Source organism: Bidens hawaiensis, unplaced genomic scaffold, assembly GCF_021521415.1.
Source record: "Bidens hawaiensis isolate Kalapana, Puna unplaced genomic scaffold, B.hawaiensis_p1.1 tig00036673_1, whole genome shotgun sequence".
NCBI classification, from domain to species: domain Eukaryota; kingdom Viridiplantae; phylum Streptophyta; class Magnoliopsida; order Asterales; family Asteraceae; genus Bidens; species Bidens hawaiensis.
In genome coordinates this window covers 60,897-79,857 of record NW_027496390.1, presented here as the reverse complement: position 1 = coordinate 79,857, position 18,961 = coordinate 60,897, and the positions used below count along the sequence as shown (strand labels likewise).

General features: G+C 41.3%; 1 protein-coding gene and 1 pseudogene across 1 annotated transcript; one reads left to right on the top strand and one right to left on the bottom strand.

Annotated features, from left to right (window-relative positions):
- Positions 1 to 89: 89 nt before the first annotated feature.
- Positions 90 to 11,486, bottom strand: LOC143588643 (UDP-glycosyltransferase 83A1-like; annotated as a pseudogene).
- Positions 11,487 to 14,007: 2,521 nt separating this feature from the next.
- LOC143588644 (large ribosomal subunit protein uL14) lies at positions 14,008 to 16,111 on the top strand. Its single transcript, XM_077069597.1, has 4 exons — positions 14,008 to 14,085; positions 14,165 to 14,449; positions 15,767 to 15,808; positions 15,900 to 16,111. Exons 1-4 carry the CDS (start codon positions 14,073 to 14,075, stop codon positions 15,980 to 15,982), a joined length of 423 nt encoding a protein of 140 aa, XP_076925712.1. The 5' UTR covers positions 14,008 to 14,072; the 3' UTR covers positions 15,983 to 16,111.
- The last annotated feature ends 2,850 nt before the right edge of the window (positions 16,112 to 18,961 follow it).

The window sequence follows — 18,961 nt, the reverse complement described above, 5'->3', positions numbered from 1 at the left end:
TGAACTTCACTTAACAAGAAAAATAAGGAGTGTTGTTTGATGTAATGTGGTTTCATAATAACAAGACATGTCACTTACGAAAACTGTCTTCATATTTCTTTAATCCATTCAATAAAATTGCTAAGATTTCTGTGTGAGCAACCTCCTTCTTTGACACTACTAGTAATCTTTTCTTTAATATCCAACGCCTTCGCCTTGAATGTTTTGACACTGAGCAGCTCCTCCACCTTACTTGTTATTTCTCCTTGAGTAACGATACATACTTCGCTTTCTAGCCATAACCCACTTTTCCAAATGTCACAAATGTAAGCTTCATTGTGAAACTGATCAACGAAGTATGGCCAACACAAAAAAGGGACTCCATTTGAAGAGACTAGGCCTGAATCACCAAAGAAGCCCAAGAAAGCCAAGGCCCACTAGCAGTCCAGGCACATCAAGCAGAATCCAAGATTAAAGGGACCAGGCCCAAATTACATAAGAAGCCCAAGGAAGCCAAAACCCATTAACAGCCCAAGTACACCAGACAGAGTCCAAGGTCAACGATGGACCTGTCCTTATTGATCTGAATATTGCAGGAGTGATAGGGACAAAATCTTGGAGGGAAAAAGGCGTCCAGCGGATAATAGCGAGTTTTATGTTTGAGTCAGAGAGACCAGCGGGTAATAGGAAGCACCCTAGAGATAACGGTCCAGAGGGAAAGATTCCCCTAGGACATTATATATGCATGCATGTATCTTTGTAAAAGGGGAACATGAATACAATATTTTTTTCTCATCTAATATCATTCACACACAGTCATCTCCTAAATCTGTAACATAAGAAAATCTCAAATAATCACTCATTCGAACACCACTATCCACGATTCAAAAGAGGTTTTTACATTGGCGCCATCCGTGGGACCCTTACAACTAAGAGGTTCCACACTACGGTTTCGGAAGAGATGGCTGATCAAAACCCAGAAAAAAGCACTTCATTGTTTCGACCTTGACGGTCAATGATGGCAAGGCAACCGAAACTGTAACTAACGAGGGGACGAGTTTGCAGAATATGCAAGAAACTGGCGGACCGGTGATGATAGAGGACAAGACGGAGAAAGAGGACGGCTAGAAAGAGTTGGAATGGGGTCCAGCCGCCGGCGAGAAGTGGGAAGTAACCCCAGAGTTCATACGAACTCACAGGGATGCGTTGAAAGCTTGCTTGGACGAGCAAGAGAAGCAGGAAAAACTCATGGCAGTTAAAACTCGCTTATCATTCGATACACCTAAGCCCAAAGAGGGAGAAGGACCCGAGAGAGTGGCCGATAAGGATCATAGGGTTCTCTTAGAATCCCTAGTCACATTCTCTCCTCGGTCAAAGGTAAAGAGAAGCCAGTACCAGACACCCTGGATACCCCATACCGACCGTCAGATACCTCCGACGTGTCAAAATTCACCCAGAGGATATCTGAAGCCACCCTACCGCCCAAGTTGCGATATCCTTCCACGGTGGATAAGTACAACGGGACGCAAGACCCTGAAGACCACCTCCACGCTTTCCGAGGAGCAGGAATGGTCAGTGGGTGGTCCATGCCCGCCTGGTGTTTGATGTTTCCTCAAACTCTGACCGGGGGAGCCCAGGTATGGTTCGACAGTTTGGAGCCGGGGAGTATAGATAGCTATGAAGAGCTGAGGGGAAAGTTTTTGCGAAATTTCAGCCAGCAAAGGAAGGCTATGAAGAATCCCAACGAGATTCTACACATCCGAAGAAGAGATGAGGAAAGGGTTGAGTAGTTCATGGACAGGTATATAGCTGAGAGCATGAACATCAAGGGTGTTCCAGAAGTCATGAAAATAAGTGGGTTCATAAATGGCGTGAGATTCTCCCAGCTCACAGAAAAGCTGGGGGAAGATTTCCCCACCACTTTCGACCAACTGATGGACCAGGTACGGGCTTTCGTCAGAGGAAAGGACACCGGATCTAAGCTACGAGAGTGGGAAACAAAGAAGGGAACTAGTAAGCCAATTGGGGGTAAGAACCTAGGGAGTCCCGGCTTGAGCAAGATGCGAGCCCCATTCGAAAGAGCTCGTTTCACTCCCTACCGACCCCCGGTAAGTCATGTCGGGTACATACCCTCTACCACATACCATCCACCACGATTTCCCAGCATAAGACCGGAAGGAGGAAGATATCGCCCTCCCTACCAGGAAAAGCCCTCCCCAGGGGGAGACGAGGTACTGGCGACCGAAAAAACCAGGTACCCGGCCAAGGCCTCTAGTCCGTTCAAGCAGGCGTACAAACCTAACCCCACGGGATACTGCAACTATCATAAGAGTGCGGGTCATACCACCAAAAATTGTGTCCGGCTGAAGAGGCTGTGGGAAACCGCCTTAAGAACGGGGCAGTTACCTTTGCCCGGCAAAGGATCCCCATCCAAGGTGAAGGAGGAAGATGAAGACAGGCACTTCGTAGACATGATACGGAGAAGGGACGAAGGAGAAGGGAACCCGGGAAGGGTTCCGAAGATCATGAAAAGAGGTTTCCCCCCAATAAGCACAACATGGATGAAGGCAGAAGTACAGTTCCCGGGCATAACCGAGGAGGAGGCCAGGGAGATGCCTCTGAACATATCGGCAAGCATGGCGGGACATAAGGTTGCTCGAGTACATGTAGATGGGGGAAGCGGGGTGGAGGTGATGTATGAACATTGTTTCCTAAGACTGCAGAGAGAAATCCAAGAGAGGCTGGAAGAGGATATATGTCCGTTAATGGGATTCTCGGGGGAGGTGGTGGAACCATTGGGATCCCTCAACTTACCTTTCACCCTCCGGGATGGGGCAAAGTTCGAACGGTGTGCCTACGTTTCTTCGTAGTGAGGGCCCCGTCCAAATATAACATCATTTTAGGCAGCCCAGGCATGAAAGCACTCAGAGCAGTCCCATCCACTGTCCACGGATACATGAAGTTTCCTACTCCGAACGGGATAGCCACTGTCCAGTCATCCTCGGAGATAGTAGCTAGCGTCGGCAGGGGAACTCAAGGAAAGAGGGGAGTGGAAGAATGGGTACTCAATGGGGAGCACCCGGATCAAACGGTAAGGATCGGATTGCAACTTTCCGACAAAGGAAAGGCGGGGCTGAAGGAGGTACTGTTACGTAATTCAGACGTGTTCGCTTGGACCACAAGGACATGACAGGGGTCCCACGAAACCTGGTACAGCATACCCTCGACGAGTTCCACTGGATGGAGCCCGTCAAGTAGAAGAGGAGGAGTCTGGGCTTGCAGAAAAGCCAGGCTGTCCGGGAAGAAACCATGAAACTCATGCAAGCCGGGATCGTGCGGGCTGCCAAATACCCCCGGTGGATCTCGAACCCCGTAATGATTTCCAAATCCGATAACAGTTGGCGCATGTGCATCGATTTCAAGGACCTAAACAAAGCTTGCCCAAAAGATTCCTACCCCCTACCAGAAATAGAGAAGAAAATTGAAGCTCTAGCCCAGTACCCCCTTCGCTGTTTTTTAGACGCGTACAGGGGATATCATCAGATCCAAATGGATCCCCAAGATGAAGAGAAAACCGCCTTCTATACCGACGAAGGGACTTTCTACTACACCAAGATGCCTTTTGGCCTGAAGAATGTTGGAGCCACTTATCAGCGTTTCATGGACCGTTTGTTCGATCGACAAAAGGAGAGGAACGTGGAGATCTACGCAGACGACCTAGTTATCAAAAGCACAGATGAGGAAAGAATGTTGGACGACATCCGGGAGACTTTTAACACCCTCCGGCAAGCCAACATGAAGCTAAACCCCGGAAAGTGTTCATTCAGAGTCGAAGAGGGAAAATTTTTAGGTGTATTGATCACCAAGGAGGGATTTCGAGCAAATCCCGAAAAGGTAGAGGCGCTGGTTCAAATGGGGCCACCCAGAAACATCAAAGAGGTACAAAGGCTGAACGGAAGGTTGTTGGCTCTCAACCGATTTCTCTCGAATATTGCCGACAGAACGCTTCCTTTCATGGCAGTCTTGAGGAAGTGCATGAAGATGAATAAATTCTGTTGGGACACGGAGGCAGATAACGCCTTTCGAGAATTGAAGGCACACTTATGCAAGCTCCCGTTAATCACATCACCACAACCGGGGGAGATCCTGACGCTCTATCTCTCATGTACTAACAAAACAGTTAGCTCGGCACTTATGGTGGAGAGGAAAGAAGCTCAGATCCCCATATACTTCGTCAGCCGAACACTGAAGGTCCCGGAAGAAAGGTATTCCCCGATTGAAAAGTTGGTGCTGTCATTAGTCTACACGGCGAGAAAGTTGAGGAGGTACTTTCAAGCCCATGAAGTCCAGGTGCTTACTGACAAGCCCCTTCATCGGATATTGATGAAACCCGAGATATCCGGTAGGTTGGCCAAATGGGCTATAGAGCTGGGGGAATACACCATCGAATATAAACCTCGGACGGCTTTTAAGGGGCAAGTAATAGCTGATTTCCTCACCGAGCCCCCACTGGGCGAAGACACAAGATCCCCACCTCAGGAGAAAGACCATAAGAGCATTGAAACCGCGTCTAAGAAAAACATTGAAAGCCCGAGAAACCAAGAAGAGCCGGTTTGGAACTTGTACACAGACGGAGCCTCCAATGAAGACGGAAGTAGGGCCGGTTTGATGCTAATCAGCCCGGAAGGGACTGAATTGACTTATGCGGTACGGCTACTTCCCCGGCACTAACAACGAGGCCGAGTACGAGGCTCTTATGGCAGGTTTAAGGGTTGCCAGGAAGATTCCGGTGAGACGCATCCAGGCTCACGTGGATTCTTTACTTGTGGAAAATCAAATCAGCGGGGACTACGAAGCGAAAGACCCCAAGATGGTGGAGTATCTAAAAAAGACAAAGGAATTGTTACAAGGTTTTAAAGAGGCGAAGGTCGTACATATCTCCCGGGGGCAAAACAAGAAGGCTGACACTTTAAGTAAGCTAGCCTCCGTGGCCTTTGATCACCTCGCGAAGGATGTCAGAGTAGAGACTATCCAGCAACCGTCAATCCTAGACGAAGTAGTCGCCAGTGTGGAAACGCCCGGGGTGGAGCTGGATGACTCCCATCTTCGGGTATTTACAAGCAGGAATCCTACCGGAAGATCGGCAGGAAGCCCGTCGATTAAGGATCAAGGCACTTCAATATGAAATCATCAATGGGATTCTCTACCGGAGGTCCTATTTAGGCCCTTCGCTGAAATGTGTCGATTATGGGGAAGTTGAATACATCATACATGAGATCCACGAAGGCATATGTGGAATGCATATGGGAGCCAAGATGGTGGCAGCCCGCGCCATGCGAGCCGGATACTACTGGCCTTCCATGTTTTTAAGCGCTCTCTGGGAAATCCGGAAATGTGATAGCTGCCAGATTTACGCTCCGGTGACCAGGAAACCCAAGCTCAACCTCATACCAGTTAGCTCCTCTTGGCCCTTCCGAAAATGGGGAATGGACATAGTGGGACCTTTTCCGGAAGGATCAGGGAAAGCTAAGTTTCTCCTCGTGGCCATTGACTATTTCACCAAATGGGTGGATGCTAAACCCCTAGCCACAATTACCGGACAACAAGTCAAGAAGTTCATGTAGGAAAACATCGTATGCCGGTTCGGGATCCTTCACACGATAGTCAGCGATAATGGGAAACAGTTTGAGGGGGGGGGGATTTTCCGAGAATGGTGCGAGCAGATGCATATCAAGCAGGTCTTTATGTCCGTGGCACATCCCCAGGCAAACGGCCAGGTGGAGCGAGCCAATCGAAGTATAGTGGAAGGCATTACCAATCGTTTGGGAAGGAGACAGGGATCTTGGGTTGAAGAACTGCCCCATGTCCTCTGGGCTAACCGGACCATGCCTAAAGTCAGCCATGGGGAAACACCTTTTAGCCTAACTTACGGTACAGAGGCGGTGATACCCGTGGAGATCAATGTCCCAACCCACCGGGCACGTTTGACCGAGAAGGAAAATGAAAGCGACCTCAGGCTTAATTTGAATTTGCTGAAGAAAGAAGAGAAGCTGCCGCACGACGAGAAATCAAATATAAGAAGGCGATGGAGAAATATTACAACTCCAGGGTTAGAGAAGTTAAATTCAAGGTGGGAGATTTAGTGCTTCGGGAGAACGAGACAAGCAGGCAGGAACGCCAAGGGAAATTGGGACCTCGATGGGAAGGACCCTATCAAGTCATCTGGGCTGGAGACAAGGGGGCTTACAAGCTGGCATACCACACGGGAAAGGAAGTGCCCCGTACCTGGAATGCCATGCAGTTGAGAAGATACTATGCTTAAAAACCCCCCACCGGGGGAAGAAGGAGAAGGGGGCTTTTGAAGAACCAACCAACAGCATTTTGTGACAACTGGTTTAGCATCCCCTCACGGACGTTATGCAATAAAACACCTCCCTGAGAGGAAGTCTGAGTAATGGGTCATTGATACTCTATTTTTGTTTTGATAATCTATGTAGGCAATTCGGCTCTGTGCCCATGACAAAAGCATTTATTCTTGTAATCAAATCAGACAATTTGGCCATGTGCCTGCAATAAAGAATGGAAAAACAACTAAATGTTCTTTGTGTTTTCCATAACAAGATAAGCTATCTAACTTAAGACATCGATCCCTGAGACGATGACCAATTAAAGTTAGAAAACACCCCTCCATCACCAAGGATGAGAGGAAGGCCTCGCCGATAGGCTACATGGTTAACCAAAAAATCATACGAAATAAAATCAAACGACCAAACAAGGTCCGAAGCATGACCAAACATAGCACAATGCGAGTAATAAAACTACCAAAGCATTACATTAGCAAATAAAAGTCCAACCCCTAACGGGGGAAAATGGTGGTTACATCAAAAGCATAAACCCATCAAGGGCTAACATGCACGAATATCCTTACACAAAACAAGTAGACAGAAAATACAAAAGACATCAAAAGCAACTGATGAAACAAGTCAACAATCATCCCCGAGGGGTCGGGGTGGAGGGATCAACTACCAAGGACATAGCTCGGATCTCTTCCACTGACACATGGGGGGTAGCAGAAAGCTGGTCCAAGAACGGAGGCTCGTAGGAGACGTACGTACGGAAGGCTGCCTCGGCCTCGGACTCCATAGTCTCGGAATAGGTGGGTACCTCGACAAGAGGAATACCTTGCGCCTGGAAGTCGTAGCCCTCCCTCAGACCACTCTGGTACCCGGAGAAGACAGCTCGGATCATAGCATCTCTAACCAAGTAAGTATCACGACAAGTTCGAGCCCGTCCAAACACCAGTTTAAACTCTTCAGACACCATCCACTCCCGATCAGCTTTAAAACCATCAAGCTCCTGCTCCAGCTTCTCACACCTCTGCTCATAATCCACCACCAGCTTGTCTTTATGAGCCCGGCTCGTCTTGAGCTCACTCTTCAACCTCTCATTTTCCTCCTGCGTTCCCTTGAGATTAACCTCCAACTATCAAACAAGAAACACCAGGGAATAGATAAGCCCCACACATACAAAAAAAAAGAAAAAAAAAACAACAAAAACAATACCTCCAAAATCCTATCCTTATCAACCCGAGCTTTAGATTGCTCAACTTCTAGCCGGATAACTTCGTCCTGGGCTTTCTTTAAACTGATTTGCAGACCAGGTGCCCCAAGAGCCTCCTCTTAATCCAAAAGGATTTGCTGCCTCAAGTGCTTAATTTTCCCACGACTTTTCTCGTCCAGTTGTTCGAGACGGCGATTGTCTTCTCTCAGTCGTTGTAACACCTGATCATCATCAATAACAAGCTGACGAACAGCTGATGCGAGGGCTAGAGATCGATATAAATGAGTCCCAAGGTCGCCAACCAATTGGTTCCGGTCCAAAGCGCGGATGTGGGATGAGTCAACAGGGGGAATACCACAGGTGAGAAAATCATGTGCTTGTGCAGGCGTCAAGATGGATGCACCGGCTTTCAAACCCCACTGGGGAACAAACACGGGGTCGTCATCAAGTGCCTCCATGTTGGGGGCAGGTAAACCTTGGGGGCAGAAGCAGATGTCTCAGGACGTTTGCATGGAGAACCAAGCCGTGCTGTCCCAGATTCCACAGAAGCATGCATATCTGCGGGAGTAACGACAGGAAATTCGAAATCACTGTCCAGATCAATAGGTTCAGCAAGAGATGTCACCGGATGAGATGAAGACGACTGGCCAAGATAAGGTCTCTTCGAGTTTCTTAAGCGGTTCTTCAAGGAAGCATTGAAGACACTGGTCATGGCGCCCTTCCGTTTAGGAGTGTCCAACACATCAACACAAACAATGGGAGCAGACGGATCTGAGGAAGCTGTCTCGGTCTCTGAGCTAGCCGGAGGAGTCACAGGAACTGATACAAAGAAGGCAGCCTTCAGGGGGCATTTCAGCAAAGTCTCTTTCAAACTCATTTCTGCACAAAGAAAGTAACAAAGTTAGAAATACCCAATCGATCAGGGAGTAACTAGCAAGAAAACAAGAAGGGGGAAACCTCGGTTTCCTTCGAAAATGGCCGGACGAGTAGAAGGGTCTGACCATATCCGACTCAATCCGGCCATACATAGCAAAGGCTCAGGGTAAGTCATGGCTTCAGTAGGATTGGCAACCAACAGCCTATAAAGTTCATCTTGGGACGTCGGAGGACGAGGGGTCACATCATGAATGAGGGAATCCGTACGGCGCCGGCTAAGCAAACCCGGAGCAAAGTTGGGAGACACGAAGAAAAAGCTATTTTTCCACTCCTTGGGATGGAATCCAGTGGGCATTTTTATACATCAAGGGGGATGTTTGTTCACGGGACGGTGCTCGAAGGTAAACCAATCACCATCCGCCTTTAAACGATAAAATAGACGAAATAGAGGCACGATGGCGAAACCTTTCATGGCCCGACAGGCTATCTCAAAGTGAGTCACCCGTAAGAAACCCAAAGGGTGGACTTGATCAAATCGTAGTTTATGATATTTCAGTAAAGCCAACTGGAACTCAGTCAAAGGGTAGCGAACATTAGCATCCTCTAGGGTTCGGGTATACAAGGTGAGTAAACCAGGGCGACTGAGAGCAGTCTCATGAGGTTTAGGCAACACAGGAGATAAGGATAAGGGTATACGGTAGCGAGTACATAACTGAAGTATCTATTCTTGGGTAAGGATAAAGGTTATTGAGGATAAGCCCTCACGGCTCATGATACGGGGAAAGAAATAAAGCAAAGGAAAAGGACACTAACCTGATCGGAGAGGGCAGATCAGATGAAAAGGTAAGGGTCGCCGGAAAATATGAAGGAAAGATCAATCGGAAAACGGAGGGTCGCTAGAGATATTATGGAAGAGAGAAAAGAGAGAAAGGAAGGTGAAAATAATAAGGGTGACGAGATATAAAGCCTGCGCTGCAAGAAGGCGTGGTAAAATGTGCAAGTTCAAAATTAACCACCCATTACTATCTCCAACATGGGCTACAGCTGGGCTAGGAGAATAATAAAACCCAAGAAGATGGAAAAGGGGCATGGGCTAGTAAAGAAGCCCAAGCCATTCTTTGCAGTACTATACCAGGAAGCATGTAAGAATAGAGAAGCGAGACTCAAAACAAGTCTATTACTGTCGTCATAAATAACAACGATAATAGACTTGGGGACTTGAAGACTAGGCCTGAATCACCCAAGAAGCCCAAGAAATCCAAGGCCCACTAGCAGTCCAGGCACATCAAGCAGAATCCAAGATTAAAGGGACAGGCCCAAATTACATAAGAAGCCCAAGGAAGCCAAAACCCATTAACAGCCCAAGTACACCAGACAGAGTCCAAGGTCAACGATGGACCTGTCCTTATTGATCTGAATATTGCAGGAGTGATAGGGACAGAATCTTGGAGGGAAAGAGGCGTCCAACGGATAATAGCGAGTCTTCTGTTTGAGTCAGAGAGACCAGCGGGTAATAGGAAGCACCCTAGAGATAACGGTCCAGAGGGGAAGATTCCCCTAGGACATTATATATGCATGTATGTATCTTTGTAAAAGGGGAACATGAATACAATATATTTTTCTCATCTAATATCATTCACACACGGTCATCTCCTAAATCTGTAACATAAGAAAATTTCAAATAATCACTCATTCGAACACCACTATCCACGATTCAAAAGAGGTTTTTACACCATTTGTGACACCTTCTAAGGTAGAGTTCCAACCACAGTGACTCATGAAGCATGCTATAGAAGGGTGAGCCAGGACCTTTTGCTGTGGTGCCCAACTCACGATTCTTCCACGAGAACCTACCCTTTCCATATATCCATCAGGGTATGTAGTTGTCGTCTCCTTGGTCATACCCGGGCGCACCACCCACAAGAATGGTCTATTGCTAAGTTCAAGACCAAGTGCCAATTCTTCAAATTGAGTTTGGTTGAATATAGTGAAGCTCCCAAACGCAATATAAATGACTGAACATGGTTTGTTGTTGATCTAGCCATGTTAAGCAGGTTGCGTCCTCTTGCCAGAAGTGACCAGCTTGGTCATCAAGTCGATTGCCTGTGAGCAAAGGGCCTGTTGGCAACAACTGCGGGTACAAACCAAATGTTGCAACCTCCAACTCAGGAGTTGAGTTGCATATGAACCATTTTGTCAATCTAGATGCCTTTTCAACTTCTTTTGCAAGTTGAAAGTTGGCTTCTATCGTATTCGTGTCCTTAAAGCACGCCCTAAAAAGGTTCTTAGATTTTATAGGCGGCATGGCTTCTGACAACTGAATTGTCTGATCTTTTAGAGGTATTCCTACATAAAAGGTTCATAGAGATTAAAATAATATCTTGGAGTTTGAATATATTGAAGTTGGAAACACAAATGTTAGGTGTTGTCAAGTTATGTTATGTGTTTATAGATAATAAATATAATCAACCCATTTAAGATAAACCCAACTCAAATATATATCATACATGTCTCACCTTTATTGTTTATAAATATAATCAACCCATTTAAGATAAACCCAACTCAAATATATATCATACATGTCTCACTTTATTGTTTATAATCCCATCATCAATGAGTTTCTGAAAGGACAATATGGAGACCAATGTAGCAACGGAGGCAGGCCAGAAGCCTGCTATTCTAATTCCCATCTTCTTCGCAACTCGCAAGGCCCATCCCATGCAACCATCGGCAATAACACAAGTAACTTTACAACGGTCTTCTTTGTTAATTGCCTCTATTAGTTCTTCGAGCTTGTGTGACATGGTTTGCAATATTGATAAGAGCAACTTACAAAGGTCACTCCTATCCTCCCATACTTCTAATCCGTCTGGGATCGATACCATTCGCATTAGATCCCCAAAACTACCTTTATCTAACCAGTTGCTTGTCACGAGCTTGTGGCTAAATTCTGTGTTAACAAAGGTAACCTTTACTCCTTGTGCGACTAACCTTTGAGCAAGCTCCATTGTAGGAATTACATGGCCTTGTGCAGGATAAGGTATTACTAGAACATGAGGTTTTGCCATTTTAGAGAGCTCTTAAGAACTTGTGATACTTGATGCTTCTACATATATATTTGATTATTTTATAGACAGAAACGACCAATGCGGATTTTATTTATTTTTTCTATATATCAGTACGGGTTTATTTGTCATATATGGCTAGCTTTAATCAATTTTTGTTTGTTCTCAGTGTATGGATGTTTTTTTATTGATGGACCATGACATATTTTGATCAATATGATTTTATGGACCATAAAAGATACTTTTAAAACTTGTGGGGTAAGCATTGCTAATTTATGTTTCTATATAGACTACATTTTATGTTTAATGTTATTGCTATTTGTACTATTAACCTAAGGTTATAAGTATGGGTCACATCGGGCGGTTAGAGGGGGTAATACTGAAACGATTGATAATCGATTGATAATCGAGACAAGCCTTCAAACGGTGTGATATCCGTTCGATTGATAATCGAGACAATACTTCGACATATCTTAGTTCGTTCTCTATATTCTCAGTTACATCTTATTGTGTTGAATACAATATACACACTTAGGTATCTTTGACCGTGCTAAGTGGTAGCAGAGCCTAGTTAAAAGTGAAAACCAGAGGCTTCAATAATCGAAATCAAGAGAAACCAAGGCAACCTACATGTCAAAACCGATTTTGAAATCACCGCGTACTTGTTACCATTACTGAAAGAAAACCGAAACACATAAAATCTTAAATTTGAGATTAAATTAAATACACAAAAGGATTGTCAAAGAATTCCACTATGTCTCTTCCGTTGTTATTTACCCATTTTCCTTAAGGACTCCACACTGAATTTTTGCTCTTTTATCTATTGTGAATTTGGGGTTGACTTGGTTGGTAAAGACTTTTATCTTTTAATGTGAGGTCATGAGTTTCAATCTAAACAAATGATAAATAAATAGAAGTATCGAGCGATTTTAGCCGTTAAAAAAATTACTTGTCATGTATGAATAGTTGCGGTTAGAAATGAATATTCCAGTTATCAATAGATATTTGATGTGGCCTTTTTTTGTGTGAATTTTGATTATACAAATGTGGTCACATAAAAATAAAAAATGTATGGTCATGATTTTATTAACTTTTTTGTTTTTATTTTTCATAGAAAATAACGAATTATGAAATTACATGCACCCTCGTAAAAATATATAATTATTATTTTGAGAATATATAGCATTTCCAAAAAATAAGTATGTGTTGATTATTTTAGTTACACGAACCGAACTTTTATGTCACTTATCTTTTTGTTCGAGTCCCAACACCCTATTGCGGTGCTCCTTGGGTACTTGTTTAATATCTGGGGTTCGAACACGACACGGCAACCTGATGTGCTAAACACGAACATGATAACTAATTGTGTCACTTTTTTTAAACACGAACACGAACCTGTTTAGTAACAGGTTAACCTGTTAAGGGACATGTTTAAACATATATAATGAATAATACATGTGTAATGATACAATTTTTTTCAAAACAAGCATAAAATTTATATTAACACATAATCCATAACATATTTGAAACAAAAAACACAATCATTATATGACACAAAAAATCAAAATTCGATACCATGTTTAAAACAAAAATTCATATAAGCAAATCAACATCCATTAAAAATATAATAGTGGGTTCTGACGGGCATTAGTGAAATGTCGTATATAAGTATGACATTAGGAGTGCATATATATATATATATATATATATATATATATTATATTAAAAATCTACAAAGGTTAGTAACATGTTAACATGTCTTTAACCTGTTAAAAACACGTGTCGTGTCGTATTAACAGGCCTGTGTCATAAATTGACAACCCTAAATTAATTCATGATAATACCTTTTTACCAAAAAAGTACACTATGCAATTTTATACTTTTTTAAAAATAATTATAATTAGTATACTAGAGTGTATCGTTTTTCCTTCTTGATGCATAATTGTCAGACTCAATCACTCAAATCATCAAAACCAAGTGTTAAACTAGCCATTTTCATGTTTAGCACTTATATCAATCGCATTGTCTCTAACATATTAAACACGACAAGACACGATTCGCCAGTCTACTCATATTACTTTGATATGATAAACTACCCGTCTATCTATATAATTTCTTTCACCCTCAAATCTCAATAGTAGAGGTGTATAAAACCGGTTTGAAATCCAAACCGAACCGGTTTGGTCAACGGCTGGTCAAAACCGGTTTGACACAAACCGGTTTGGTTTATAAACCGGTTTAGAAGCAAGATAGGCCAGCCTGGTCAAGTCAGTTCGGCCCGGGTTATAAACCGGTTTTCTTAAACAGGTTCGGTTTTAAAACCGGTTTGGTAGATTTTAAGGGAAACCGGTCCTGAAACTGGCGGTTTGGGTCGGTTTCTAAACCGGTTTGGGTGAAACCGATTTTAAACCCAAGCCAGTTTGGTTCGGTTTGCCTAAAACCGGTCCCAAACCGTTTTCTTTACACCTCTGCTCAATAGCCAATCTCCTTTAATGGGCCTGGCCCAAAACCAACAAAACCCTAGAAACCAATCAACCACCATCGTATAAGAACAACAAACCCTCATCATCTCCGCCGTATAGTCACACAACCATGTCGAAGCGAGGTATTCTTCAACCTCTTTCCAATTCCATCAATTCAAACAACACATGATCTAATCTCCATCCTCAATTGTTGTTTTTCAGGTCGGGGAGGTTCCGCCGGGAACAAGTTCCGGATGTCACTGGGTTTGCCGGTGGCTGCGACGGTGAACTGCGCCGATAACACTGGAGCTAAGAACCTGTACATCATTTCAGTGAAAGGAATCAAGGGGAGGCTTAACCGTTTGCCGTCAGCTTGTGTCGGTGATATGGTTATGGCCACTGTGAAGAAAGGTAAGCCGGATCTCAGGAAGAAGGTTATGCCTGCTGTTATTGTTCGTCAACGCAAGCCTTGGCGCCGAAAGGATGGTGTTTTCATGTACTTTGAAGGTCAGTGGTTATTATTATTATCTTTAGGGTTTTAGGTTTAATTAGATGTTTATTTGGTTTGTGATTATTGTGTTTTTATGTTTATTAGTTTTTTTGTGTTTAATCAGATGCTGATATGCTGAATGATACTTTTTTTAGATGCTAATTTAATGTTAGTTAGTTTTTTTTGTCTAATTAGATGCTGCTTTGAAATATGATAGTTGTATTTTTATGTTTAATTAGGTAAGTTTAAGTCTATTTATTTGCTTATTTGAAGTATGATAATTTTTTATGTTTATTTAAGTTTTTTGGTCTAAATAGATGCTGATTTGAAATAGATAGTTGTATTATTTTATGTTTAATTAGTTTTTTTGAAGTCTGTTTAGTTAGGTTTATTTGAAGTATGATAATTGTTTTTTGTGTTTTGTTAGGTTTTTGGTCTAAATAGATGCTAATTTGAAGTATGATAGTAGTTTTGTTTCTATGTTTAATTAGGTTTTTTAGGTTTTAATTGTATTGAATATCCAGCTGATTGATCTTACAGTGTTAAGATCAGCATCACATTTGATTAACCAATTTGTTATTATTTTTGTTTTTTTGAATCAAGTTTTTTACGCAGTTTTAGCGTTGTCTCCCACAAGTTGATTGTTAGTGTTTCTTTCGTGATCTTTGGTTAGGTGTTGGACAAGGCTTATGTGATGCGGCCTAATACCATTTGGTTAATTACTCAAATGGCTAACATAAGTGTCTTTTATAATGGACATATCTACATATATGTAACTTTAATTTTGTTTTAGATGTCACCTAACATAAGTTAAGATACTCATCTATCAGTAGGAATAAATCTGGGATTGATTATGGTATCATCTATTTTGTCCATGCATTAACTTAATTCTATTCTTTTTGATGTCTAATCATGTGTTCGTAAAAAAGATGGTTCCATAATTGATTCTTGGATTGTTCCAGTTAGTATGTCACTGATTAATGGAATTATGGCTATTCCTTTAAATAGTTCAATTATGTTATGACCTTAAGTCATTTGACTAGTTATGTAGATTGTATGAGGTTACATTATATATACTCTGTTCAATATTCTGGCCATGTTGGTCTTTTTTGCTATCAGTAAACATTAAAATTTCGAACCTAATTGTTTATAGAATGATATTATTGTTTATTGTGTCAGCTGTTTAGGTTTGATTGCTGCTGAAATATGTAGAGATTTATAAACACGTTATCTTTGATTGTTTTGATCTCACACATGAGATTTATCTTGTTTTCTATTTTTATGCATTTTGTCTCTACTAGCTCATTTTTTTATTATAACTTTTGTTTATGCAGACAATGCTGGTGTTATTGTGAATCCAAAGGGTGAAATGAAAGGCAAGTTTTGTTTATTTATATTGACTGTTCCAACTTTACTATCTTGACTACGGACAGTTATTAAGTTCTTATATTCGTTGTGTTATTGCAGGATCTGCTATCACCGGACCAATTGGAAAGGAGTGTGCTGACTTGTGGCCGAGGATCGCCAGTGCTGCCAACGCCATTGTTTAGGGAAACGTTTTGGTTTGAGGTTGAGTTTCATTGTTTGTACTTGGTTTTGTTTTGATGATCAATATGTTAGAAGATTTTTTGTTTTGAGAACTTTATATTTTGAATGGCAGACATGGATTATTGTGTTTTGTTTTTGGTTTTCTGTTTTGCTTCTAGTTTGTTATTTGCTAGCCATGAAATCTTGATTCGCATGTCTATTAGGTTGATTTTAAAAAAAAATCCGCGTGTTAATTTTGTTTTAAAAAAGTAACAAAGGCATAAAAGTCTGAACGTGAAATGTGTTTTAACTAGCCCTCACCATCACCAAATCAATATGTAAATCATTTATCATGATTGGATCATCATTTTTCTGGTGAAAGTATGTCAGAAGCAAAAATGTTCCCTTAAAATTTTCTGACTAAAATTTCATAACATTGCATTTGTGTTGATTTGAACCCTCGATATCGCTTTTAAACAGGTTCGGGTAATGGTATTGCAGTTTTTCTTTTTATTTTGGTGAAGAAAAGTATTAATTAAAAATAGATGATTTAAAAGTTATTATTTACTAAAGGATAAATAAGTGTTTTATTGAAAACAATTCTTTCGTACTCCTAATTTAATCGGATAAGGTTAATTGTTATTAAAATAATAATAGGTTTTACATTTTATAAAAGTAGGTGGCTGTACTTTTTAATATAATTTACATCTTTCAAAAATCACTGTTTTTATCATGTTGCCGAGTACATCTTTTTATATGTTTTTTTTCATTAAATCCAAATAATCTAATGCATACGAACATGTAATAATATTTAAAAAATATTATATTAAGTTCAAGTATAAAACTATATCAAAAACTAAAGAGTACATAAGACCCGCATGTTACGAACTTAAAGTTAATAAAAATAAGTGTGGCTAACGGAAATAAAACATTACACTTGAAAAGAAACTACCGAGAGTCCGAGACTGCTTCGGATATATTCGTAAATCTCTTTTCAGTTATTCATTGAATTGATATATACTTGAATTTTTTTTACCAAATCACTTAAATTACTTTGATATTAAACCTTATAAACAAACTATCAGTGTATCTATCTAATCTCCTTTAATAGGCCAGGCCCAAAGCCCATTAAAACCCTAGAAACCAATCAATCTGTCTTCCATTCAATTCCAACAACACATGATCTAATCTCATCTTCAATTGTTGGTTTTCGTTGATTAACACTGGTGACTCGTGTGTGTATATTTAAATTAAATTTTGTATTAAGCAAGCATTAGCATCAGCCTTAGGCGATGAAGTTTGTGGACTGGTACCTGAAGATTGGCGTTGTATCCGCCGCAATCGGAGGATCTATGGAGTATTTCATGATTAAAACTGGCTTCTGTTAGTAAATTAATTCATTCATTTTATTAATTGAATATTTGATGCTAAATTCACTTGTATGGTGTGGATAAATGGGTTGTTCATGAACTTAGGATGGTTGGGTAACGGGTCGAAACATGTTTTAGGTGAACCGGGTTATTTGTATTCACCCATTTGATATTTTCTCAGTTCTTTTATAAAAAAAAAACTATAATCGTTTAATGTGATTTGCCAAAACTATGTTATTGCAATCATATTATTATATGATCTTTAAGTTGTTATGTCAAAATGGGACAATGTTGATAGTTTTTAAGTCGTGCAGACAACAAGGTGACGGTTCTTGAATCAGAAAAGAGGGCGTGGGAGAATTCACCGGAAGCTCAAGCCAAGCGAGAAGCCTTGAATCCTTGGAGAAACACCGATACAAAACCTTCTTAGCGTTTCCCATGTTTCGGATATCCTCTTTTCTGTATAACGATTAACGACTATGGTTTGCGATCTAAACAGAAAAAAGATTAATTTTGTCTTGTATTTTGACATCAACTGGAGTTTGGTGCTGTCATACCATCCATTTGATTCTTGTACTACTTTAGGTTTCTATATTTGCAGTTACACACCCATACAATACACATGAAATTAACTAGGTTCTTGGGCTCTATTGAAATTAATTGTAGATGGTAATTGATTTTTGGTTTGATATGTTTCTCGGTTTGGTTTTAAGGTATTGGTATCTCATTAATCTGTATAAAGAAATTTTGTGACATCCAAAGGATGTGTACGAATGGATCTCAATATTACTACAGATTAAAAAGAGGATTTTGGTGCTCCAAGACTCCTATTGGGTAAAATGGTTGCACCTTACCGAAAACGTTTGGGTTTAACCAACACTCAAGTTTTAACAACCGACGCAATCCCAATACTCCATCTCAATTTTTGCACGTTTTTTTGTTTTGTTCCGGTACCAGAACGAACGTAATCAAAACCGAAAGAATTCATGTTTACTCACCACCTTAGAGAATTGGCTAGGTTTTCCGTACGGGGTGACCCAAATGTTAATTTGACAAATTGTTTTTTTAGGTTTAACTACTTAAAGTGCTATAACGAACGTAGTCAATACTGATCAAACTCACATTAACTCGTTGCTTCAACGCCCATGTTTTACTGATCAAATTTGCCGCGCAAAAGAAGCGGGTAAATCACTAGTATTATTTTATTCATGGTTTTGTATATTTAAATTTATTTTGTGTATATTTTGTATGATATATAAATAACCTTGTGTAATAAAAAGATTAATAATAATAGCTATATTTGTACAAATTATTTTAAAAATTACAGCCATCAAATTTTATAAATGTAATATAGTGACCTTTTATTAAAATTTTAATAATAATTTACTAGTGAGAGGTAGGGGGTTCAAACCTCACAATCGCCAATTTATATGGGAGATATGAGGGATAACCCTGGCTTGCCAGGGTTCGAGTCGTGATCTCACCCAATTTTACCGGCTCCTCACTGTCGTGCCGTTGTGAGGTCGGGTTTTATCCGGGGAATCCCTCAATAGATGGACCGCTAAGGGCTCAGTCCATCCGGACTCGTGGTCGGCTCGGGCTACCTTTAGCTAATGGGGTCCGCGTATGAAA